Source organism: Natator depressus, chromosome 2, assembly GCF_965152275.1.
Source record: "Natator depressus isolate rNatDep1 chromosome 2, rNatDep2.hap1, whole genome shotgun sequence".
Lineage (NCBI taxonomy): Eukaryota > Metazoa > Chordata > Testudines > Cheloniidae > Natator > Natator depressus.
Window position 1 is genome coordinate 212,671,688 of NC_134235.1, and position 26,872 is coordinate 212,698,559.

At 37.4% G+C, this 26,872-nt stretch overlaps 1 protein-coding gene across 3 annotated transcripts in view; it reads right to left on the reverse strand.

Annotated features, from left to right (window-relative positions):
• The window catches only part of PHF14 (PHD finger protein 14), a 296,760-nt gene that overhangs the window by 145,355 nt on the left and 124,533 nt on the right, over positions 1-26,872 (reverse strand). For all 3 annotated transcript variants that reach the window (XM_074945849.1, XM_074945850.1, XM_074945851.1), the window contains exons 15-16: positions 626-676; positions 365-486 (exon numbers count right to left, since the gene is read on the reverse strand). In XM_074945849.1, coding sequence (XP_074801950.1) covers positions 365-486; positions 626-676 — 173 coding nt within the window. The remainder of the gene's footprint in view (positions 1-364; positions 487-625; positions 677-26,872) is intronic.

Here is a 26,872-nt window from a genome sequence, read left to right on the forward strand (position 1 = left end):
TTTAATGTTTTTTACATAAGGGAAGTACTGTAACTCTAATATTGGAATACCTTGATCAAATTGCCTGTTTGTTTATCTTTGTGACCTGTTATAAAGCATAGGCAATTCACCCTGACAAAAGAAAATGAATTCTCTTGTGTTAGAAAAACAGATTATGTTGCTTATTTACATCTAAATCTTAAGTGTAAATGTGTGTGGCAGGTCAGTAAGTGGATCAAATCAATGTTTCCGAAGTAACGTTCCCCTAAATCAGATTTTTTTAAAAGCATTCTATATTGTGATTTTCCTCATTACGGCTATGATGAGAAAGTGATGAAGATAGAACTTTAATCCCCTGTGGAAAAGGTCACAGTATTAAGCCTACCTGACTAGATTTTCATTGTCTCCAGTCCCCTTGCACGTAGCACATTCAGTTCTTAAATCCTCTGACTTGGGCTTCTTTTGTAGAACAGATTGCCTTTGCCGTCTTTCTCTAGGAATACGTTCCTATCACAGAAGAAATCAAAAGAAAGGGGTGGGGAGAGGGAAAGCAAACATTTTCAATTATAGTACTGAAGGCAACATTACACACCTGAAGTTTAATATTTTGTGAATCTAATTTAAAAAAATACACTATTATCCCAACCTCAGGCTTTTCTTCTTCAGGCACAAAACTTCGTTTTCGTCCTCTAGTTCTCTAAAAGAAAATACATTTAGAAATTAATTTAATTTAACACAAAATGTCTTTACAATTAATCTACTGTTCACAAAAGACATATCTGCAGAAATTTGTTAGAACGTAAACTATTGAACAAATGCAAAGATAACTACAATCGTAAACATTAGAGCATTTTCCTTAGTCTTTTGGAAACTATTCAATACACAGCAACATCAAAAGAGTGTGTGATTACATCTATTTAATGTATTGGATTGGAAGTGTGGATTCTTGTTCCAGCAAAATAAATTTCAATGGTTTTCTTCTCAGACATATTCTAGAAAAATACACAAACCTTCTATAGACCATTGCAACCTAACAAATATATAATTTACACATATATGGGAACAAACTATTTGTAAGAGTAGAGTCCAATTCCTCAAGCATGTATACAAGTGCTATGCTAGATCTACTAGCTCTAATCAAGATACTGTACTGTTATTTATCTGCATGAAATGTCCTGTAAAGCACTTTAAACCTAAGCTCAAATCTTTGACCCCTCTAGAAAGTTATTTCAGTTCCCCCTCTGCTTCATCTGAGCAGAGAAATCCATATTCTATGATGTTATCCAATATCTTTTATAGGCAGAGCCAAGATCAACACATTTACTTATCTAACTCACCTACCCTTCATGAGAAGAGGGCCAGAACACACTCCTAAAATTGAAAGCTTTTGAGGGTAAAAATAAAGCTGTAAGCATTATTTCTTCTACAAATATAAAAGATCAAAGTGCTGTGCTAGCACAGATCTGCTGTGGAAATGATTACAACAGGTGTGCCATGTCACGACAAGAACAGCTACTGTGGCCAACTTTAATCATGACATCAGTGAATACGAATCACTGTTTTATTAATATAATTTCCTCACCTTCCACTCCCACTCCATAATCTGATTAAGAAATGTGAAAAAAATGAAATGCTTATAGAATATAAAAGCTTGGACCACAATTTTCAAAAATAAGGAGGGGGCTAAAGTTAGGGTCAAAATCCATATGTAGGCATCTTACCAATGTTCAAAAGTGCAGAGCACTCAGTGGGGTCAAGGGATTCTGCTAGAAGCTCAACAGTGAGAAAAACAACCTTATTTAGGTTCCTGGATATGAATTTAGAAGCCTAACTTTAGGCCTCTATTTTTGAAAATCTTGACCTGATTATTCTAATACACACAGAACATACATATATACCTATTTTTTGTGTGTGACAATAAATAATAAGGTTTTACATTCCATAACCATCCTAAACTATGGATTTTCTTTTATATACATAACAATATATAGAACACCATTAATTGTGTGTACGAGTATATTATACAATTTTATTATATATTTTCTTTATGCTCCAATGATATTACAATTTAATACCACAGATCTGAAATTAATAGGAAATAAAAATTCTTTTGATAATACTATGCATGTGCATTGTCTCTTCGCTTACTCAGAATGAATTAACATTTAAACAAACAAATGGCAAAAATTAACAGGTAAGTTGCTATTAGTTGCATCTCTCCAAATCTGATTCATATTTAAGTGAAGGAAATGTTTCTGTTCTGGGGAAATTAAAACTGTTCAATGTTAAATAGGACAACTAAGTCAAACCCACAAAACCTTTTGTCAAATTGAACAGCTTTCGATGTATGTGGACAGAAGTGCATGGAGAGAGTGATGCCAATAACTATCTGGCAGATGTTCGTAAAGCTGCAGCATTAACTATATAGCAGTATTCACAAATACGTATGGAAAGATTAGGCAGATATCTTTTTAAAATTATGAAACAAAGTACTGAAAACAAATCATACATTAAAGCACTCAGAATATATAAAAAGAAAATATGCAACATATTTAAACAGTGTGAATTTAATACCATATGTTTTCATTGGCTACTAGCACACAACAGATGGAATAGTTATCACCAAAAGTGAAAACTATTCCAGCATTGCCAATTGACTGTAGAATATAATTTATTTAATTTACTTTATACTAACAGTGCTAAGGGGGAAAAAAACATACTATAATACAACATAAGAGGTTTCAGTGATCTCTACAGCAACAAATTTTAAGGTTTCAAATCAAGTACGCAAGTCACACACAGAAATCCACCTTGAGAGAGTCACTACATTTATCTCTCTTAAACCACAGTATTTACTGTAACCTTCATGTGCTAAACAACTGGCACAAGCTGAACAACACCCTTCCCCTCATCGCCCCCAAAAAACCATTCTAGAGAACAAGAAAAGAAAATGAAGCTGGGAAATTCAGAGATCATTCCAATAATCAACCTTTGATACCACAAACGTTAAAAAGAATGTTTTGACACACTGCTGGTTAGCCATTTATAGCTAGTTGATGCATCTGTATTACAGCACTGCAGGAGAGCGGGTTAGAATATCTGAGTCCTATGAAAAAAGAAAAGGAGGACTTGTGGCACCTTAGAGATTAACAAATTTATTTGAGCATAAGCTTTCGCGAGTCCTATGAGTAGGTCTACACTTATGGCGTCGTGTAGAGTACAGACACTGCACATCCAGCTAGCGCAGGGATAGCAGTGTAGACAGTGAGGCATTAGTTAGATGAATAGACTACAGACACATCAGAACATTAAAGAATAAACCCTACACGGCTTTCTACATGCCCAAGCCGGGCTTCCTACATTACACAGCTATTTTTAGCAGTGTAGTGTCCCACTGTCTCCCACTGCCAAAGTCCTTCTCTTCTGCAGTGAAAGACTCCGGCAGCAGAGAAAGGCTCCAGCAGTGGGGAAAGGCTCTAGTACTGCTTTCTGCTAAAGCCTTTACCTACTGCCTCCCTCCTGCCAGAGTCTTTCATTGCGGAAGGGAAGGACTTTGGCAGTGGGAGACAGCCATGTGTAGCTGCATACCACAGTGTGGACGCAGCTTGCCTTTCACTGCAGCGTGTAGCTATATGTACCTACCCTACATGCTACCGCAAGTGTAGACAAGTCCTATTGTGATCATTCCTGGGGTACCCAGGGTTGTGAGGCACCTCACCACCACTTGCCTTTAGCATGAGTGAGCCTTGTCTGTGCCTGCTTTGGATCAACTCCCTGTAACTACCAGCCTCGGGCAATACAGGCAGCACCTTCCAGGCCTCCACAGGCTTTGCCCTCTCTGTACAGGTTAGCAATAGACATGCACCAACACCCTGAGTTCTCTGAGAATACATCTGGAGTGCTCAGCCCCTGTTCCAGAGAACTCTTATAGACACTGTTCCCAAAGTAATAGTACACATCAGCTTCTAAGAGTCAACTTAGGATCACCACTTTGTTTAACACATAATACTGAGATTACAGAGATAATGAAAACAAGAATAAATTTATGATTAAAGAACAGGGATTCAAAAGACAGTGAGTAAGAATATAGGAAACAAACAGTTACATATAAAACAAAATCATAACATGCTTCCTAGAGACTAAACCTAACAAACAAGCCATTCCCCTATCTACTACAAGATGGCTTACCCCCAGTTTTTCCCCCCAACATGGTTGAGACACCTTCTCATAAAATCAAGCCTGCTGGCAGGTCGTCCTCACAGATTGAAGGCACACCTGGGGGATTCATCAGTACCCTAGATATAGTTTCAAAAGTTCACTTAAAAGTTTCAGCCCTGAACAATATAACTCCTGCTGCTTTTGTTTTTTTCTCCAGCACCCATAATATATTGATTAGAATTTTGCTCACACTGTGAATGGGCATTCATTGTGAAGGATACAATACTCAATTTGCATATAATCAGCCAGAGTGAGAGAAGTATCTCTCTCTTAACCTGTCTTACCTTGCAGACCTAGAGAACATGATTTTTAATATATATACATAATTTCAGATATTTTCTATATATACATCTCACAATGATTATGATTGACCAATGTGACACAGGCTTTTATTAGAGACCCTACATGGCATTCTTTTGGTGAACCCAGGGATCCCTGTACCCTGATGTATCCCTGTGCCCCAGGCCGTTGGCATCAAGAGGTCACACCTATGTCACCAAGTAACCAAACATTCATTGATTACAAATGAGATAGTTCAGACTGAGAAAAGATTTCAGTTGCTCCTAACTTTCCCTTATAATCTGTCATCCTTCTCTGTACCCCCTCTAATTCTGAGATATCCTTTTAGAGAGTGGGTGATCAGTCCAGGACACAGTATTCTACATAAGGATATACCATTATTTTATATACTGTGTCCAATTCTGGCTGCCACAATTTAGGAAGGATGTGAACAAATTGGAGAGTGTCCAGAAATGAGCAACAAAAATAATAAAAGGTTTAGAAAACCTAACCTATGAGAAAAAGTTTTAAAAAACTGGACATGGCTAATCTTCAGAAAAGACGACTGAGGAACCTGATCACAGTCTTCAAATAATTTGAGGTCTGTTACAAAGAGGATGGTGATCAATTGTTCTTTGTGACCATTTAAAGTAGGACAAGAAGAAATGGGTTTAATCTGCAGCAAGAGAGATTAAGGTTAGATATTAGGAAAAGTTTTTAACTGTAAGAGTAGTTAAATTCTGCAATAGACTTCCAATGGAAATGATGGAAGTCCCATTATTGGAGAGTTCTAAGAACTGGTTGGACAAAAACCTGTCACGGATGTTCTAGGTTAACTGTTCTCAAATTGGGATCTACAGACCCCCTGGAGTACTTACAGACTGTACAGGTCTGCAAAATATTACAAAAAACCCCCAAAATCTCATCTCATGTCTGCACTGCCTAATGATTAAAACAGATAAATCTACTATTTCTGTTTATATAACATATTCCATGGTGAATGAACACTACCATAACATTCACATTGTATAAGCATCAATGTAAAAAAATCTCACTGCTTTGCTACAGCAAATCAGAAGCGACATCTGGTTTTTTGATGACTGATACCATCTTTGGTGGGTAAAAGTGGAATATGTTTTTACAGCGTGTAAGCAAATTACATTGTAAATGGATATGTTTTTAAAACATCCTCATACAAGTACTGCTAGTTGTGTTGACGCCATGGACAATGCAGAGTCAAGAAGTAAGAAACAAATGAAGAACAGAAAGTTTGACAAAAGTTATATTGATTTTGGTTTTATGGAATTTAGTGATGGATGACTGCAATTTATTGTATGTTTACAAATCCTTTCAAACAAAGCAATGAAACCTGCGAAGTTGAAATGACACCTCACAACAAGGCACCTGAAGTATAAAGATAAATCCAGAGACTTTTTTCAATGAAAGAAAGAACGCAATTGATAGAAAATTCAAATGACAAACGTAACACTGGTTCCAGAAAAGGCTCTGAAAGCACTTTTGTTAACATCGCTTCAGATTGCGAAGAATAAAACATCCCATACCATTGGAGAAGAACTGATTCTTCCAGCTGCTATAGAAACGTGCAAAATGATGGTAAGCGAAGATGCAGTAAAGAAACTTAAGGTGATACCACTTTCTAATTACGCAGTTAGTAGGAGAATTGAAGAGCTTTCAAATGATGTAAAATGCCAAATAACTGAAAGACTACGTACAACTGAATAGTTTGCAATTCAGCCCTATGAGACAATTGATGTTGCTAATGCAGCACAATTATTAGTTTTTGTTCGGGATGCTTGGCTGGGGGGAAGATTTTCGTTTTTGTCAGGAGTTTCCAGAACAGACAACAGATCAAGAAATATTCAAATTATTGAATGATTTCATGAAAGCTGAATAGCTGAATTAGGAGAAATGTGTTGCTGTTTGCACGGATGGTGCGGCTATTATGACAGACAATAGGAGTGGTGGTATGGCAACAATATGAGCAATAAACCCACAGGTAATTGTAACACACTGTAACCGACTGTGGCAGAGTACTTCAGTGTTTACTTTAAAATATAAACATGGAAGAATATGATTGCATTCTGGAGCCATTCTCAACTTTTGCTGTGTCATTTTGCTGTTTGAGTGGAAAAGCAGAACAGTTACTGCTCGAACTATCCTGTGACCACAAACTGAAAATTAAGTTTCAGGAACAGTGACCCTGCCAATTTTGGCCAACTGTTACTGCAGTGTACCCACTTTTAGTTATAGAAGCAATGAAAGTACTGCTACCTTTCCCAAAAACATATATAAGTGACATATTCTCTGCCGTGACAGCTATGAAGATAAATTTCAGGTCACAACTGGAAGTGGAGAATGATTTACAAGTTTGCTTGCCAGCCATCACACCAAGTATAGATAGACTCTCCAGTAAGAAGCAGGCACATCTCTTGCTTCTCCATCTCATGATATTTGTAAGTAGTCTTTGTGATGTTGCACTCTATATGATTTTATGAAAGTATGCTGATGAGTGTGAATATAATGTAACTAAAATATGCTTCATGCAAAAGGTCTCTTCTAAGGTATCATTACAAAGCTTATAATCTACTGAGTGTGGTCATCCTATTTGTATAAATGTATCACTCTTGTATCTGAAACGAGAAATATGAAATGTAACTCTGAGGGCCTATTGTAATTATGCAAAGTGTGGGCCATTAATGGTGGTTTGGAATCTTGGTGGCTCCCATCAACCAGGACAATTGACTGTGGATGGCTCTGTTTGCAGGCAGGCCTTCCTATGAGTCAGGCTGGGAGGAATGAAGGCTTGGGGTCTCACAGGACATGTGATCATGTCACCTGAACTGGAATCCATCTTTAACCTGGTGTCTTTCCATTGAGAAGGAGGGGTGGGAACCCAGAGGGACAAAGGATTTCCACCTTATGCAAAAGATATATAAGTGGGTGGAACAGACCAAAGGCAAGCAATCATGAGGAATTCCCTAGCTACCACCTGAGCTGGAACAAGGGCTGTACCGGGGGAAAGATTGCATCCAGACTAGAAAGGTGTCTGGTCTGTGAAATAAACTTATTGAAACATGTCTAAGGATGAGATTTTATCTGTATTCAGTTTTTATTACTGTACTAGACTTAGACTTGCATGTTTTATTTTATTTTGCTTGGTAATTCACTTTGTTCTGTCTGTTACTACTTGGAACCACTTAAATCCTACTTTCTGTATTTAATAAAATCACTTTTTACTTGTTAATTAACCCAGAGTATGTATTAATAGTTGGGGGGGGCAAACAGCTGTGCATGTCTCTCTATTAGTGTTATAGAGGGTGAACAATTTATGAGTTTACCCTGTATAAGCTTTATACAGGGTAAAATGGATTTATTTAGGGTTTGGACCCCATTGGGAGCTGGGCATCTGAGTGTTAAAGACAGGAACACTTCTGTAAGCTGCTTTCAGTTAAGCCTACAGCTGTTGGGGGACGTGGTTCAGACCTGGGTCTGGGTTTGCAGCAGGCTAGTGGGTCTGGCTCAAACCAGGCAGGGCACTGAAGTCCTAAGCTGACAGGAAAGGAAAGCAGGGGCAGAAGTAGTCTTGGCACATCAGTTGGCAACCCCCAGGGGGTTTCTGTGATCCAACCCGTCACACTCTTATACTCTTTTTATTAAACCATTACTAACAGTACATGTTCTATGATGTACACACATACTTTTGTCAATCAGTTTCTCAGCTGGGGGTCCATGATTAACACTGCATTTGAAAAGGGCTCCATCAATTAAAAAAAAAAGTTTGAGAACCTCTGGTCTAGGTGTACTTGGCTCTGCCTCAGTGTAGGGGGCTGGACTTGATGATGTCTTGAGCATCCTGCACTACATTTCTATTATTCTATCATTTTAATATTTTTTGTACTATTTTCCATCTTATTCCTTATACATCTTAGTCATTTATTTTTTTTGACTGCAGCTGTACATTGAACAGTAAATTGTACACAGTAATGCCAAGGTCCCTTTTCAGAGTTCTTCAGCTAATTTAGAAACTTGCCAGGCGTATGAGTAGTTAATATTTCTCCCTCATATATGCATTATTTTACATTTATTAATGTTGAACTTCATTAGCCACTATGTTGCACATTCACCTAATTTAGTTAAGTTCCTCACAGTCTTCCCTGGACTCTACTAACCTAAATAACTGTATCATCTACACATGTTGCTAACTTGCTGTCTACCCTCCTTTCCAGATTATTTATAAACAGATTAAACTACACTGAACCCAGTACGAAACTTGGAGGAAATATGGAAACACGCCACTGTTAACATTTTGCCACAAGGAAAATTGATCATTCATTCCTATTCTGTTTCCTATCTCTTAGCCAGTTTTTAAACCACGACAATATTTACCTCTCATGCTATTACTATTTCATTTCTTTAGTAGCCTCTTCTGAGGAACCTGATAAAATGCTTTTTGAAAGCTTAAAAGAACTTCAACTAGTTCATCTTTATCCATTACTTAATTGATATATTCAAAGAATTCTAATACATGAGTGAAACATGATTTCTCTTCGCAGAAAATGATGGTGAGATCCTATCATATCATGTGTAGGAAAGTCTTTACACACATGATGACACTTAAAAACACAAATGTAGACAATATGGTAAACACATATTTCTGCTATCAATTTGCATTTTCTACTTCTAGAGGGCCATCCGGAAATTGATATCAATGTAGTTTATTTTTACTTTGTTGCATTGTATTTTGCAACTTGTTCTTATAATATGTTAAAATCATAGGATTATATCATTTTTCAAAGTAAAATATTTCACTTTGACTTTACCCTTTGCATGCCATTTCATATTTTACTTATTATTTATTTTTTTAAAAATATATGTAGACAACCTGCTAGAAGAATTAGCAAAATAACAAGCAGTGAGTAAAAGGGTTAGTTACAAGTCACATCTCTCATTAGCAATCAAACCCAACTGTGCAGATCAATATGGCAACAAGTTCATATAGCTGAGGTAACCTTCACTTACAGGAAAAGAGTAGATTTCTCTCTCTTTGGAACTCATTAGCAGGGGATAACCAGATCACAGGACAGATTCAATTTCAATTCCCTAAAGCAGAAAAGCTCCATAAACAGACCCTTCATTACTGCTGCAGTTGTTTGAAAAATGAAGATAACATTTAACATTTGAGTAATATGTAAACCATCTTAAAAACAATTTCTGATCCCAATACATGTACACATACTCCCAGAATAAGGAGCTAATGCAAAGTCAGTAAAATCTGTCAAATATATACAGAACATAGAGAAAGTTGAGCACAGAAAAAACTAATGAATTATTATCCTTGCTTAGAATTCCTATGAAATCCCAAAATTCACAGCTTGTAGATTAATTCATTAATAATTTCAATTCCAGTACTCTAACAATTTCCTTTTCCTACTTTAGGCCCTGATCCTGCAAACTCCTCTGAATAGTCAGATCTCTGCATGGAGTATTAATTAATTTCAAGGAGGCTCTGACAGAAAACAGGGTTGTGACCAAGCAGAACCAATAATAGGACTGCGGTCTTAGCTATTATAGGAGGAACTGTTACCTGGGCGCCCCATGACCCAGGACATGGCCCACCCTTTTATACCCCTCTGTATATAACAGCCTTCTGCTGATGCCAGCTAGCTAATGTAGTTAGTCCTATTGCTCAAGTGACAGAGGTCTATGCTGAAATACTGAAAGTTTAAGATTCAGTCCCTCCTTGTGATGCACAGTTAGGGAGGGCTGTGACAGTTCTATGCAATAGTTTGTTTTAATCTTTCAAAAAATACTGGGAAATAACATACAAAAATTATGTTAAAAAGTTATTTAATTTCTGAAATCAAATATTTGAAAGTTCGGAAATGCAGCCTTAATTCTGCTGCCTTAGGCATATGCTTTACAAAAGTCTTTAATTACATGATCACATACCATTTTTCCCCCAGAGAACCTTTGTTTCATTGAACATACAAGATAGACACACATGGGGCAGAATTAAGGTTGCACGGGAAACCTTAAATCTTGCATTTCCTAATTTTGTGCACTTGACCTAGCAACCTATATAATTATCTTTTAATATATGTATATTTTCATACAAAAAAAATCTATCAGAAAGACTACTAGGCACTTCACAGACAAGAAAAACAAAGATTCCTGTCATAAAATTCTTACAATCGAAACACAGAATGTATAAAAAAGTCAAATGTAATGAACCAAAATAAAACTGAAATAAAAGATTTAATAATCAATGTTCATATATTTCTAACACATTATGAACCTAACTAGAACAAATCCAAAACCATTTTTATATAATATTTAAAAATAACATTCAACAGTTAAATAAAATACAGTTAAATACCCAGATTAACATTTCTTTGTAAGAGGTTTTCTTGCCATTTGGAATTATTTCTTATTAGCAGTAGTTTCCAAAATTTACAAAAATATATACAATCGGAAAACAATCCCTGCCCCAAAGTTTACAAAACTAAGCACCTAACCCTAACTTTACTAGCATATTGTTAAGGTGTTTAAAAGATCAAGCCTTGAAATAACAAATATTTAAAAGTATATGGGCCACTTAAAAATCTCTTCTGTCAGAATTTGTCACCTACAATTGTTACAAACAATATCTAATGTTATCATAAATGAAAAGATCAGAGGAAAAAAACTATTTGTACAGTTTATTTATTTTTTACATCTGACAGCCAGTTTCATTGCTTTCCATCTCCAGTTAGGTCCTGATCCTGCAGACACTTATACACTCTGGTAATTTTAGCCTGGTGCATAGTCCCAAATCTCATGCAAGACTACTCAACTGTGTAAAGTTATTTTTGTGTGACAGTGTTGCAAGGTTGGGGTCTTAGTTTCCCCAGTTTGTGTGGGTCTTTCAAAAGGCATGAGAGAAAAAACATGTACACAAAATAGGAAAAATGTGGCAACCATAAAAAACGGCAGAGAACTCAAGGGTGAGGGTAGCACAGAAACTACATTTAACTTTTTACATTGACTAGATTTCAAATTGATAGTAACTTTTAAAATAACATTAACTTAACTAGAAATGTGACTGAGGTAGGTCAATATTAATATATTATTTCCTTGATAATAATGGTAACTAAATAAATTGCTTTTTATCATTAAACACCTACATATGTGCTATGTGCTATGTAATGCATAGGGCAACTAAGAAAGCTGTGTTAAGGGAGCTATTACGTTATTATTGTTTTCCCATTAGATTTCACAATCTTCAAAAACATTTTGTCTTTCTGGATAACTGACCTTGGCAAACCAACACTAAATAAGCCTTTTGAGCATTTATGTCTGAAATATTAAACTTTTAACAGTACATACATCTTTAGAACACTGAAATTTTAAATCAGATTCACATTTGTTTCAAATGAATTTCCACTGATAAGAACTTTACTTGAAAACCTACAAAATCCATCACTCAATGTTAATTGCCAACAATCACCATCTACACAGAGATACTTTTTGTCCCAATCAAGCACTGACCTTGCCCAACCTTGATTGGCTTGGAAAATGTCACAGAATCTTAGCACAGGGTAGTATGATTGTAGCAAGACGTTCCTATGACTTCACTCATACTGGTTTCACAAGTAAAATATTACTTTCTATATCATACTATTTTTTCTTCAAATAGAGTTCTTAAAAACAAAACAAAAGACCCACTCTTTTGAAATAGGGACACAATCTCCATTTAGGTGAGGTGTCAGAGGACCAGACACTACATTTTTTTAATTAAGAAAAAATGTAAGTGTTTAAATTGCCCTATTTTATTAGCAGATATTCCCAAAGGCAATGTGGGATGAACTAAAAGGGCAGTGGATAAACATTTTATGATGCAGGTTTTAATTAAAAAATAATGCATGATTTTTATTTCAATTAAAAAGATATTCTATTAAGAAGTGCCAGGTGTTGAAACACTGTCCCTAGGGCTAACATCCAAATAGTGGAAGAAAAATCGTGCTGATGAGTTTTAAATAAGCAAAAAGAGAGACTGCATGTCAGTTTCAATATCATCAGCATGTTAAATTAACATAAGGGACAATATCTGTTCTGAGGACAATTATACATTATGGACATACATACAATCATGGCTTGCACACACACAGTACAGCCAAGGACACAAATTCAAACAAAAATCTACATTAAAAGAGAAAAAGTTTGCCCTAATAACAAACAAAAAAACAAACAAACAAAAAAAACCCAGAAGAAGATGGAGAGTAAATAACAGCATCTTACATTGATACAATGCCTCTCATCACAAAAATTCACAAAATGCTTTTCAAACCTTTAGACAGATCTTCATGACACAAGAGTCACTTCAGGACCTAAAAGAAGCCATGTTCAGGATTGAGGATGGAGCCAGGCTATCAACAAGCACAGCACATTTGACAACAGGGTTGCAAAGAGGAATTTCACTAGTTATAACAGGGCAAAACTCATCTATGATAGAAAATGAAAGTGAGCTTTAAATGTCCATGCAGAACAGACAGATGCTTGATTTTTAAGGTCTCATCTGAAAGAACCTCTTTTCCCACCAAAAACTGGATGTAATTAAAGGGACACTGAAACTGGCAATGTTCAGATTACTTTTCAGTAATAAAAAACTGCTTGGATTTAGATGGAACTGTCTATTGCTGTGGAAACAAAACAATGTCTTGAGAAGACAAACACTGAAGCCTTCTCTATTCTTGTAGCAGCAGCAGCAGTAGTAGTAACATCATAGTTCTACTTCAGTAACAAAGTAGGTGATTTTTTGTACCTTATGCTCTATGACAGTGATACTCAGACTGAGGAGCGTGAACTGCAAGTGGCTCTCTAATGTGTCTCTTGCTGCTCTTTGCAGTATATGATATTGAAACACTGTGTGAATTAATTATTAACCAGTCAGGATGCTTTTATTATGTTATTAGCCAATTAAGTTATCAGCTTGCACTAAGTTATTAATTTATTTGCTATGAGAATAATATATATATATATAATATATATATATATATCTAAATATTTCCCCTGTTGTACTGTTTAAATATGAATATATAGTACTATAGTAAATGAAACAATAAATTCATACTACTGTAGCTCTTTTGGGTAATGTTGGTTGCTAATTTGGCTCCTGAACCACTGAGGTCTGAGTATCACTGCTTTATATGATAACTTGGCAAAATGGAATGAATTAAGGATGCACTGCCAACATTCAATCTAATTATCTGGTTTCTTTAAAGGAAAGTCTCTGATGTTAACAGAAGCTTCCATATGTTTGAAATATATATATTTCAATCAAGAAAAATCATGAGTTAATACAATACAGTAAACTAAAAATCCAGGCCATTCCCAATCCTGCTCCTGCTGCTTCTTCAGCATTTCTAAGATCCGTCCTTTTCTCTCCATTCCCAATAGCCAAATCTCTTGCTCAGGCCCTCATTTTATCCTTCCCTATTTACAGCAATATACTCCTTTCTGGCCTCATAAATACATACATATTTCCTCCCCCAATCCTTCAGTCCATATAAGATGATACTGCTAAAATCATCTTTCTTGCCTGCTGGTGTGATCTTGACTTTTCTTGATCCCTCCTTTGGATTCCCATCTAATATTGTTGCAAATTTAAGTTTCCTGTCACCATCTTTCAAAACTCTACATAATTCTACCCCTTCCTACTTATCCTTGTCAAACTTTGTGCTGGCCCCAAACTCTCTGGTTAATCAATCTCTTCTACCCATTGCCAGTTTCTCATGCAATCAACCTTCATGCCTTCTTTTATGCAGTCCCACTATGCATGGTATGAACTCCCTGAACTCACGTGCAAGGCCTCTATCCTTTCTGCGTTAAAGTCCCTCTTAAGGACCCCCTTTTGCTGTGCTGCTTATAGTGAATCAAGGTGACGTATATAAATAGCTTATTCTTCTTCTTTCCCTCAACTCTGCCTACTTGGTTTGTTCTTAGAATGTGTGCTCCTAGGAGCACAGACCATCTTTATGTGTTTGGAAAGCACCTAGCACATGCTGGGCACTTCTACAAGTAAATAATATATTAAATAATTATACTCCTAAATAAAAATCTATGAAATGTTATTCCTTCACAAGTATGATTTGTAATTTTCATATCCAAATGTCTTGCTAAGCATGTTACATGCCAAGTTTCTGACAAGAGCAAATTAGTACATACAAGTTTTAAACTTCAAAAATATGGTGTTTAATAAATAGAAGAGCTGAATTGTTCAGTAAAGTGACATCATCTTACAAAAAGCAAAGCCCCTAAAAAGTAAATAGAAAAAGGTGTTCCAACTGTATGGAATTTAAAAAAATGCTTGAATACATTTTATTTGTTAGAGTGACCTTAATGCACACTAAGTCCCAAAACACTAACTCTCTGGGGAAACATAATCTAAAGAGATTTAAAGGGGACACTCAACTTGATATCAAATCAGCTACCAAAAACAAGATAGTTCCAGCTAATATACCTACCTCTGAGTCGCTCTGCCACTTTTTGTTGTTTTGTAATCATGTATCCTTAATTTTAAAAAATGTTCTCTCCCCATTATGAAAAATTCACACAAAACAGGAAAATTACTAGTTACACAGGAGAATCGGTGAACAGACTTTACAAAAAGTGCTGTCAAATTTGCAAAGTAAAGAAACTGAAAATAGAGAAACTTTCTCGCTAATCTCTTTCATTTATAGCAATCTTAGCTGAAACTTGTAAAAGAAACAGTAAAACAAATTAATACACAAACATGTTTAAGAAATTATTTAAAGGGAGATTTCTTAAAGAAAAGACAGGAGAGGCAGGGATAGTTATCCAGATAAAATGGGGCGTGCAAGTAATTTTTCTCTATCCTGTCAAAACATCAGACAGGGGATGAATAGAGGGAAGTCCTAGACTGTAGTAGTGGAACAAGTAGGCAGGGAAGGAAATGAATGAAGTCAGTCATATAGGATGTATCACATCCAGGGAGAGTTCTGAAACCCAGGAGGGCATTTATGAATTGGTTTTAGAAAAGGAGAGGATGCTAAAGGTGGTGATGAGATAGGGGAGTAAAATGGCTCCACTTCCTGGTATGAGAAAATATTAGTCATACTATTTAAAAAATTAAGGAGTTAGGAAGACGGCCACAGATAAAATGACAATATTTGAAATAAGAAGTGAATAACTACAGGATAAGGAAATGAGTACTTGTGGCACCTTAGAGACTAACCAATTTATTTGAGCATAAGCTTTCGTGAGCTAGGATTTCAGCAGAGATGTGATAGAGGAAAAGAGTTTCAACTCAAGGTGGGTATCAGTATATCTTGTCTTAGTGGCAATAGTTAAGGATAGTGAAAGTCAAAGACAAAGATGAATTTTACCCAAAAGAAGAGGCTTCAGTCTCTGAAACACTCAGGAGTAAGTGGCTTTTGAGTAGCCAGTAGCTGACAGAATCAAGACAGAGAGATGGGAGCAAATGAGATCAGAGAATATACTGACTGTACTGTTTGGAATATCCTCACAAAAGAGAATCTATAATCGAACAAATGAAAAGACATCCCAAAAAGATGAGAAGATGACGACGACCTAGGACAAAGGATTATCCCCTAAAAGGGGACAAGGAAAAGATATGAAGCTTCACTACTCCCTCCCAAACAAGAGAAAGTAGTTACTAAGATAGGATCCCAACCAAATGAGCAGACTTCAGAATACACCAGAATTAACTTGGGGTATTCATGGACGATAAGTAGTTACAAAAAATATCAATTTCTGTTCAGTTCAATTCAGTGAGATTGTATTGGCATGACAAGCTGTACACAAGTGTTGCCAACAAAAATTATAAAAAAACAAACGTCAGGTACATGTGCCTGTCATGGGCAGGTATTATCCATCCATGATAGGGCTAAATACTATGTTTAGGGTTTAATCCCGTGTCCCCTGGTTCTTCCTGATCAACCAACAGAATGCTACATGGCAGTAGAGGCATTACTTTCTCTCTCTCTTCCTTTCCTTCCAGGGTTAAGCATAGTTTTTCCTAATCACTTTTTTATGAGTGTATTTTAGGATTCCTGACCATTTGAGAAAATCTCTTTCCTGCATTAATATTTCAAAGACTGAAGTAGAAAATGTCTTTCTGTCTCAATCTCTCTTTTGCTGAACTGGTTGCTCAATCTTTCTTTGGGTTTAAACTGTTCTTTGAGCATCCTAATTTCCATCAAATATCCGTCAATATCAAATATTGACAGTTTCAGAGTAGCAGCCATGTTAGTCTGTATTCGCAAAAAGAAAAGGAGGACTTTTGGCACCTTAGAGACTAACAAATTTATTTGGGCATAAGCTTTCGTGAGCTACAGCTCACTTCATCGGATGCATTCAGTGAAAATACAGTGGGGAGATTTATATACATAGAGAACATGAAACAATGGGTGTTACCATACACACTGTAATGAGAGTGATCACTTAAGGTGAGCTATTACCAGCAGGGGGGGGGGAGGGGACCTTTTGTAGTGATAATCAAGGTGGGCCATTTTCAGTAGTTGACAAGAACGTCTGAGGAACAGTGTGTGTGTGTGTGTGGGGGGGGGGATAAACAAGGGGAAATAGTTTTACTTTGTGTAATGACTCATCCACTCCCAGTCTCTATTCAAGCCTAACTTAATTGTATCCAGTTTGCAAATTAATTCCAATTCAGCAGTCTCTCATTGGAGTCTGTTTTTGAAGTTTTTTTTGTTGAAGAATTGCAACTTTTAGGTCTGTAATTGAGTGACCAGAGAGACTGAAGTGTTCTCCAACTGGTTTTTGAATGTTCTAATTCTTGACGTCTGATTTGTGTCCATTTATTCTTTTACATAGAGACTGTCCAGTTTGACCAATGTACATGGCAGAGGGGCATTGCTGGCACATGATGGCATATATCACATTGGTAGATGTGCAGGTGAACGAGCCTCTGATAGTGTGGCTGATGTGATTAGGCCCTATGATGGTGTCCCCTGAATAGATATGTGGACACAGTTGGCAACGGGCTTTGTTGCAAGGTTAGGTTCCTGGGTTAGTGGTTCTGTTGTGTGGTGTGAGGTTGCTGGGACTGAAGGTAAAAAATCCATTACAATCTACATACCACACAGACTATGCCGACAGCTTGTGCCACACGCTCTCAAAGAAACTGCGGAACCACCTAAACAACATCCTCTGCAGCAAACAGGGAAAGATTAAGAATGAGCTCTCAAAACTGGATACTCTCATAAAAAACCAACCTTCCACACAAACTTCCTCGTGGCTGGACTTTACAAAAACTAGACAAGCCATTTACAACACACACTTTGCTTCTCTACAAAAGAAAAAGGACACTAAACTTTCTAAACTACTACATGCCACAAGGGGCCACAATAGTGGTTCCCTTAACCCACCCAGCAATATTGTTAATCTATCCAACTATACTCTTAGCCCAGCTGCAGAATCTGTCCTATCTCGAGGCCTCTCCTTCTGCCCCTCCACCCCCATGAACATGATACAGTTCTGTGGTGACCTAGAATCCTATTTTCGACGTCTCCAACTTAAGGAATATTTCCAACACACCTCTGAACAACATACTAACCCACAGAGATCTTCCTACCAAGACTACAAAAAGAAGGATTCTGGGTGGACTCCTCCTGAAGGTCGAAACAACAGACTGGGCTTCTACACAAAGTGCTTCCGCCGACGTGCACGGGCTGAAATTGTGGAAAAGCAGCATCACTTGCCCCATAACCTCAGCCGTGCAGAACACAATGCCAACCACAGCCTATATTTGGCAATAGTTTAGAGTATATATACAGAGTTTTATACATTTCACTGGAGTATAGCAGTTTACTAGTGTGACAGTTTCATGCAACTTCTTAATGTTTCTATTTGTTCTTCCCAGTGATTTCAATATTAGTATTTGGCAGGGTCAGATTAAGGCACTAAAGCAAGGACTAACTTTTTGGCCTGAGGGCCACATCGGGGTTGCGAAACTGTATGGCGTGCCGGGTAGGGAAGGCTGTGCCTCCCCAAACAGCCTGGCCCTTGCCCCCATCCTCCCCCTCCCACTTCCTGCCCCCTGACTGCCCCCCTCAAAGCCCCTGACCCATCCAACCCCCCCCGCTCCTTGTCTCCTGACTGCCCCCTCCTGGGACCCCCCATCCCTAACAGCCCCACCCCTCCCTGTCCCCTTACAGCCCCGACCCCTATCTACACCCCCGCCCCCTGACAGGCCCCCCGGGACTCCCACGCCTATCCAACCGTGCCCCCCCCCCAAGAACCTCCACCCCATACAACTGCTCCCTGTCCCCTGACTGCCCCAGGGATCCCCAGCCCCTTATCCAACCCCCCCTCTGCCCCCTTACCATGCCGCTCAGAGCAGCAGGATTGGCAGCTGTGTCATGACTGTGGGGGGGGGGGGGGCAACAGGGGAGGAGCCAGGGGCTAGCCTCCCCAGCCGGGAGCTCAAGGGCAGGGCAGGACAGTCCCGCGGGCCAGATGTGGCCCGTGGGCCGTAGTTTGCCCACCTCTGCACTAAAGGCTCATGCTTGAGATCCCAGCTGGAGTCAGGTGATGAGGGCAGAACAGAATTTCAGTTTCATTAGCCGGGGGGGGGGATTTCTAGCCTTTGTGTTTGCAAAATAAAATGCTTTAAAGCAGGACACAAGCGTAACCAGTCAGAAGGCATCTACCCAAGTCTGCAAACAGCCTGAAACAATATCTCTGAGATATGGGGAACTACCATACACCTCAGTGTGCTATTAATTCCAAGATCTACTGCTAGCCGGAGTGTGTGGTGGGAGAACAGTGGAAAATCCTGATAATATCACCCCAGCAGAGGACTCTGTGTGTGGCAGGAGAAGAAGAGTACCAGGGCCCCAACCCACTCACCCAAGCAGGAACACATCAACTGCAGGGGTATAAGTACAATGAACGTAAGAATGGCCATTCTGGGTCAGACTAATGGTCCATCTAGCCCAGTATCTTGTTTTCCAACAATGGCAGGTACCAGATGCTTCAGAGGGAATGAACAGAACAGGACAATTATCGAGTGAGTTATTCCCTGTTGTCCACTTCCAGATTCTGGCAGTTAGAGGCTTAGGGACACCCAGAGCATGGGGCTGTGCCCCTAACCATCCTGCCTAATAGCCATTCATGGACTTTTTTTTTTTTTAACCCAATTATACATTTGGCCTTCACAACATCCCCTGGCAATGAGTTCCACAGGCTGACTGAGCATTGGGTGAAGAAGTACTTCCTTTTGTTTGTTTTAAACCTGCTGCCTATTAAATTCATTCACAACACCTGGTTATTGTGTCATGCGAAGGGGCTAAATAACACTTCCCTATTTACTTTCTCCACATCATTCATGATTTTATATACTTCTATCATATCTCCTCCCATCTTAGACATCTCTTTTCTAAGTTAAACAGTCCCAGTCTTTTTAATCTCTCCTCAGATGAAAGTTGTTCCATACTCCTAATAATTTTTCTTGCTCTTCTCTGTACCTTTACAAATTTTCACCTTTTTTTTTTTTTTTTTTTTTTTTGAGATGTGGCAATCAGAACTTCATGCAGTATTCAAGGGATGGGCATACCATGGATTTATATAGTGACCTTATAATATTTTCTGTCATGTTATCTATCCCTTTCCTAACGGTTCCCAACATTTTGCTTTTTTGACTACCGCTGCATATTGAGCAAATGTTTTCAGAGAACTATCCAAGATGACTCCAAGATCTCTTTCTTGAGAGGTAACCACTAATTTACATCTCATCATTGTATATGTATAAATTGTGATTATTTTTTCTAATGTGCTTTATTTTAAATTCATCAATATTGACTTTCATTGCCATTTTGTTGCCCAGTCACCCAGTTTTGTGAAATCACTTTGTAACTCTTCACAGTCAGCTTTAGACTTAACTATCAAGTAATTTTGTATCGTCTGCAAACTTTGCCACCTCACTCTTTACTCCTTTTCCAGATCATTTATTAATATGTTGAACAGCACTGGTCCCAGTACAAATTATTGGGAGGACCCCACTATTTACCTCTCTCTACTGTAAATGTTGACCATTTATTCCTACCCTTTGTTTTCTGTCTTTTAACCAGTTACTGTTCAATGAGAGGACCTTCCCTCTTATCCCATGATTGCTTATTCTGCATAAGAGCCTTTGGTGAGAGTCATCAAACACTTTCTTAAAGTCCATGTACACTGTATCCACTGGATCACCCTTGTCCTCATGTTTCTTGACACTTTCAAAGAATTCTAATATACTGGTGAAACGTGTTCCCTTTACAAAAACCATGTTGATTCTTCCAACCTAGGAGGTTCATCTATGTGTCTGATAATCCCATTCTTTACTATAGTTTCAACCAATTTTCCTGGTATTGAAGTTAGGCTTCCCAGCCTGTACTTGGCAGGATCGCCTTTGGAGCTTTTTTAAAAATGGGTGTTACATTAGCTATCTGCAGTCAGCTGGTAATACAGAGGCTGATTAAAAGCAATAGGTTATATACCACAGTTAGTATGGTGACATATTACGGTTTAATCTATCAATTTATTCCAAAACCTCCTCTACTGACATCTCAAGCTGGGACAGTTCCTCTGATTTGTCACCTAAAAAGAATGGCTCAGGTATGGGAAGGGCCCTCATATTCTCTGCAGTGAAGACAGAAGCAAAGATTTAATTTAGCTTCACCGCAGTGGCCTTTTCTTTGAGTGCTCCTTTAACACCTCGATTGTTCAGTGGCCCCACTGATTGTTTGGAAGGCTTTCTGCTTCTGAGGTACTTAAGAACAATTTTGCTGTTCGTTTTTGTTTCATTAGTTGCACTTTAAAGTCTTCTTTGGACTATTTAATTATACTTTTATACTTCACTTGCCAGAGTTTTCCTCATAAGGATTTGATTTCCAATTTTTTAAGGATGCCTTTTTGCTTCTACGTGCCTCTTTTATTTTGGTGTTTAGCATGATGCATTTATTTGGTCCTCTTACTGTTTGTTTTTTTAATTTGGAATATACATTTCGTTTGAGCCTGTATTATGGTGTTTTTGAAGAGTTTCCATGCAGCTTGTAGGCATTTTACAGTTGTTTTAACACTGTTCCTTTTAACTTCCATTTAACTAGCTTCCTTATTTTTGTGTAGTACCCCTTTTTGAAGTTAAATGCATCAGGGGTGCATTTCTTTGGTATTTCCCTTTCTGAGGTGATGTGAAATTTAATTACATTATGGTTGATATTATTGAGCGGTTCAGCTATATTTACCTCTTGGATCAGATCCTATGATCTGCGCTTTGGACTACATGAAGAATTGCCTCTCCCCTTGTGGGTTCCAGGACTAGCTACGCCAAGAATCAGTCATTTATGGTGTCTAAAATAATGGGCCTACTGCTGCCGTCCCTGCCCTCGAGACGGGGAAGGGAGGACGTCTGATGACACATTTTGTGCCCACAAGGTAAAGGGGCTCTGCTGGCACTGCTTGGGGGAAGAAGGTTACCCCCTGCTATGTGGCTGCCCCTACCATGCTGAGCTGGAAGGGGACAGGGGCAAAGCCGTGGGGTTGGAGCCCTGGGCCCTTTCTCTGGCCCTGAGTTCTGGTTTTGCATCTTGATGTATTTTTCAATTTTTGATTCTCTGGTGCTTTGCAGGTATGCTGATTTGATTGAGATGGCATCACAAACTATACATTCTTTTCTGTCTGGTGATTAGCAGTGGAAATCCAGGCAGTACTACTCTGTAGTCATTGATGCTGGGATTCCTGTGTGCAAACAGTATTGGTTTGCAAAACTACAGATGTATGGTTTTGCTTTGGGAGTTTAATCATTTGTTTAAGCTGGTCCAAGATTTCACTTTCATATAGAAGAATCGTTTACATTACACGGTCAAATAATTTTAGCAACATTTTTACTGGAGGGTTTTTATAAGGAGACCATGGAGAAGAATAACCTCAGTTTCCAAAAAAGGGCTGAAGATGAGAGTAAATACAACCAAGAATACACTGTGTAGCGAACATAAGTGGTATGCCTTTTCCCGTTAAGCTTGAATCTGGCGTGCTTTGCTTCACATGCTAGCACTAATATGGCAACTCTTCACTCATAATTTCAGAGATTCCTTAATATGTGTTCAATTCTGTAATTGCATATTGTCACTATGAAATAGTTGTAATCATGAGACCAACTTAAAAGCCCTAGTTAAGAGAAAAATTATCTTTGATTTAATTCTGTTTAAAAATGGAAAATAGGTATTCTACATATGGTATCACACAGGAATGAAAATATTTTGAGTGAAGGCAAAAACATCAATGCAGACACTAGGTGGCACACTTGCTCAATACAGATAAAAGTGCCTGCCACTTTGCTGTTGATCAAAACATATATAACCATGTACCATTCAGAACTACCCAATATATTTCTCCAAAATAATTCTTTCATTTTCCAGAAAATAGGCAGTAATAAAAAGGGAAGTGCCAAACAAAAAGAAATGCCAGTAAATCAAAAAATGATTAAAAAGAAAAACAAGCATAATTACAGAGAATTACAGCCCCCCAGGATTTGTTTGGTTGTCATTCTCTTGAGAATTTTGGCTTTATGTAGAAGTGAATTTTGCAATACTTCTGTCACTATGCCATTACAGAGCAGTACTATCTGTGTGTGAATTTGTTTATAACCAGTGTATTTAGTGCATTACATGTGTTACTGTTTCTAATACAACAGTAAACATGCAACATATTTATCATAGAAATTCAATTTAAAGAGTTAATTACAAAATGTTTTTGTTTGCCAGAAGTTTGTTAGACAATTTTTAGTCTCTTTTTCTTTGGTGAAACTATACCACAGGATTCTAATACCTTGGATTTGTCATTTTTGAAACTCTAGTGACATTTTTTGGAGTTCGTTGCGTGAACAGTATAAGTCAACTTTTCAGCAATGTCCATATGGGATTTTATTAATTTATCGGATTAACACTTTGAACTGTCAGATTTAGATATTTATAGCAATCAAGATGGTAACAAATATTTGCATATAAAGAAGGTGGGAATTCTCAGAAAACAGGTTTTTACTTCTTATTGAAGACTATCAGGAATTTTTGAAACAAGGAATCCTCTCAAAAAATTCCAGTTCTCAAAAAACAGAGGCAGAAAGAGGAAAATTAAAACTGGAAGAGAAAAGTGGTTTCCAGAAACTGGTAAGTGAATAGCCTATTTATGGCAGTTTGCCACAGCATATTAATGATTTTTCATTTAATGTATTCTATACACTTAAATTTGTTTACAAATTACACTACCTGACCGACTTCTTTGTTTTTGTTTTTTTTTCGCACACTTAGATTTCTTCATGCTTGTGCCCATCTTGAAGCTGAAAAGATGACATCTTAAAGATAACCATTTTATCCCCTTTTAATACAGTCTGCTACCATAAAGCACTGCAAAAGAGCCATATCTCCTTCATCTTAATATGCCCTCCTCATCAGCCCGGTGTAGCAAAAGCTCAGGCCAAACCAAAGTCTGGCATCTTGAAAGCAGCACAGGCTCACTCAGCTACTGGATTGGCTGACATATCAGGCAGACAGACCTGCTGAAAGTCTCTGGGTAAGGATAAAAAGGGTGAAAAACAAGGATGTCGTCTTGGGTCTACGACAGACCACCTAACAAGGAAGAATAGGTGGATGAGGCTTTTTTTTAAATAACTAACAAAAATCATCCAAAGTACAGGACTTGGTGGTGATGGGGGACTTCAAATACCCAGATATCTGTTGGGAAAATAATACAGCAGAGTACAGATTATCCAACAAATTTTTGGAACGCACGGAGACAACTTTTTATTACAGAAGGTAGAGAAAGCAACTAGGGGAGAGGCTGTTCAAGATTTGAATGTGACAAACAGGAAGGAACTGATTGAGAATCACAAATGATATATGAGTGAGCAATGTAACAGTTGCAAAAAAAGCAAACATAATTCTGGGATGTATCAGCAGAGGTGTTGTAAGCAAGACACAAGACATAATTCTTCCATGCTACTCTGCACTAATAAGGCCACAACTGGAGTACTGTGCCCAGTTCTGGGCACCACGCTTTGGGAAAGATGTGGACAAACTGGAGTGACAAAAATAATTAAAGGTCTAGAAAATATAGCCTTTGAGGAAAGATTGAAAAAATTGGGTTTGTTTAGTCTTGAGGAAAGCAGACTGAAGGGTGACATGATAAAAGTGTTCAAGTAAGTAAAAGATTGTTATAAATAGGAGAGTGATAAATTGTTCTCTTTATCCACTGAGAATAGGACAAGAAGTAATAGACTTAAATTGCAGCAAGGAAGATTTAGGTTAGACATTAGGAAAAACTCACTAACTATAAGAGTAGTTAAGCACTGGAACAAATTACCAAGGGAGGCGTGGAATCTCGTGACTTGGAGATTTTTAAGAACAGGTTTGACAAACACATGTCAGAGATTGTCTCTAGATAATACTTAGCCCTGCCTCACTACAGGGGACTTGTCTAGATGATCTATCAAGGTCCCTTCCAGTCCTACATTTCTATGATTCTATAATTACCTTTTTATTAATAACATATTGTAGGATCATTTACATAACTTTACATTCAGTGGTGGATAAGAACATTTTATTTTATGAAGTTCTTTCTATGGTTTTGAAATATTGCTGCTCTGAGTTGTCCTGTTAAATGTTGGATATCTAAGTATTAAGCAGAATGTCCAAAAAAATAGGAAGAGCTATTACTAAAGGACTTTAAGATGCTCATTTTGATGACCAATTGCTCTGAATAATTTGAGAAGGCCAGATTTTTTGTTTTATCACATAGAATTGACAAATACAGATTAGAATGTTTTATAATTATTTGTTATAATACTTCATGGAACACTGAAGCGTATTTTAGTGGTCCCTTCTCTCATCATCATCTATTCAGAAATAATATCTATGACATCTCACAATTAAATCACACAATGGGTAAGTGGAAAGAATTTGAGTAGAAATGCTTCCGTTAAATACAATTAGAGTCAAGATAACAATCATGTTTATCTTAGTAAACCCGAATAGAAAACCATTCTTCTCTCCTCTACCATCTTTCCTACACACTCTGAACAGAAATGAATAATATTAATTCACCCTAAGAAATAATATTTATTTGTAAACTAAAAACAATACACACAAAAGCTTCCTGTGATGAATACCACTTATAATCTTAGTGCTATGTGTGTGTCCTTTTTTTAATTGATTTACTTAGAGTGAAAGCCTCTAAAAGTTAGGACCTTTTCTCCTGCATGATCCGAACAATACATACAGCAACACTCCAACAAATAAAAATAATTCACTTTATAAAAAATTATACAACCTTTTCATTGGGATTTTATGCAATGGAATCACACAATTTGTATATAATTGTGTAGTTAGTGCAATATAATTTTGATGGTAAAAGATCAGTCACTTTTGTTTAAATCATGGAACAAATGAGTCACTTCTCAAAATGACATTACACAATACTTTTCCCTCCACTATAATACTGGATGGATGTTTTCTTTCCAGTCAAATGAGTCAAAACAGTGCTTGGCTGGAAAATATGTTCATGATTAAAGTTCTCAACCTGCATTGAGCTTTATGTGGATGCAAGGGTCTGCACACAGAAAGTTCACTGCAGGACAGTATGTCCAGCAGCACAGTATCCCTGAACAACATTAAGAGGTATACTGACTGACAAGGAAGCCACTTCCTACATGTGGATTTTCTCTAGAAGTCTCCAAAAGTTCTGAGTCCCGTCACGTAAAGTCACTGCTTTAGAAGATGTGACTGCAGATGGTATTACTTTAAGTAAACAAAGCTTTTTTTCCTTCCAACCTTTACACTTCCAGATAATTATCACATATGGTAGGCAAATAATATTTTGTGAGATTCTAAAGGAAAGTGATTATTATATCTACCTTAATTTACTAATATACTTTACTGCTATTCAGATTATGGAAATAGATTATATTTAAGGAAATTTATTCCCCAGTAAAGTCAGGCCAGATTTTAATGCAATTATTTTACTGAACAGACTGTCTACAGTCTGACAATAACCTAGATTAGTGAGACAGACCAATTGGCTCAGAAAAAAAAAAATTGAACATCATTTTATTTGCTCTTTTTCATTGAGGAGAGCAAAGCAACTTGACATTTAAAGCTGGTTGTTGTTTTTTCAAATTGGGTGACATCTCATTAATAAATGATCTCAATAACAAGAGCATATGAAGTTAAGCTAGATAATTAGGATCCAGCCCATTTAATTTATATAAGAAGACTGTTGTAAAGCACTAGTCATATGTCTTCATACAGATTTCTATAAACAAAATACACAGAAATATATACCTTATATAGTAAATCTTTCT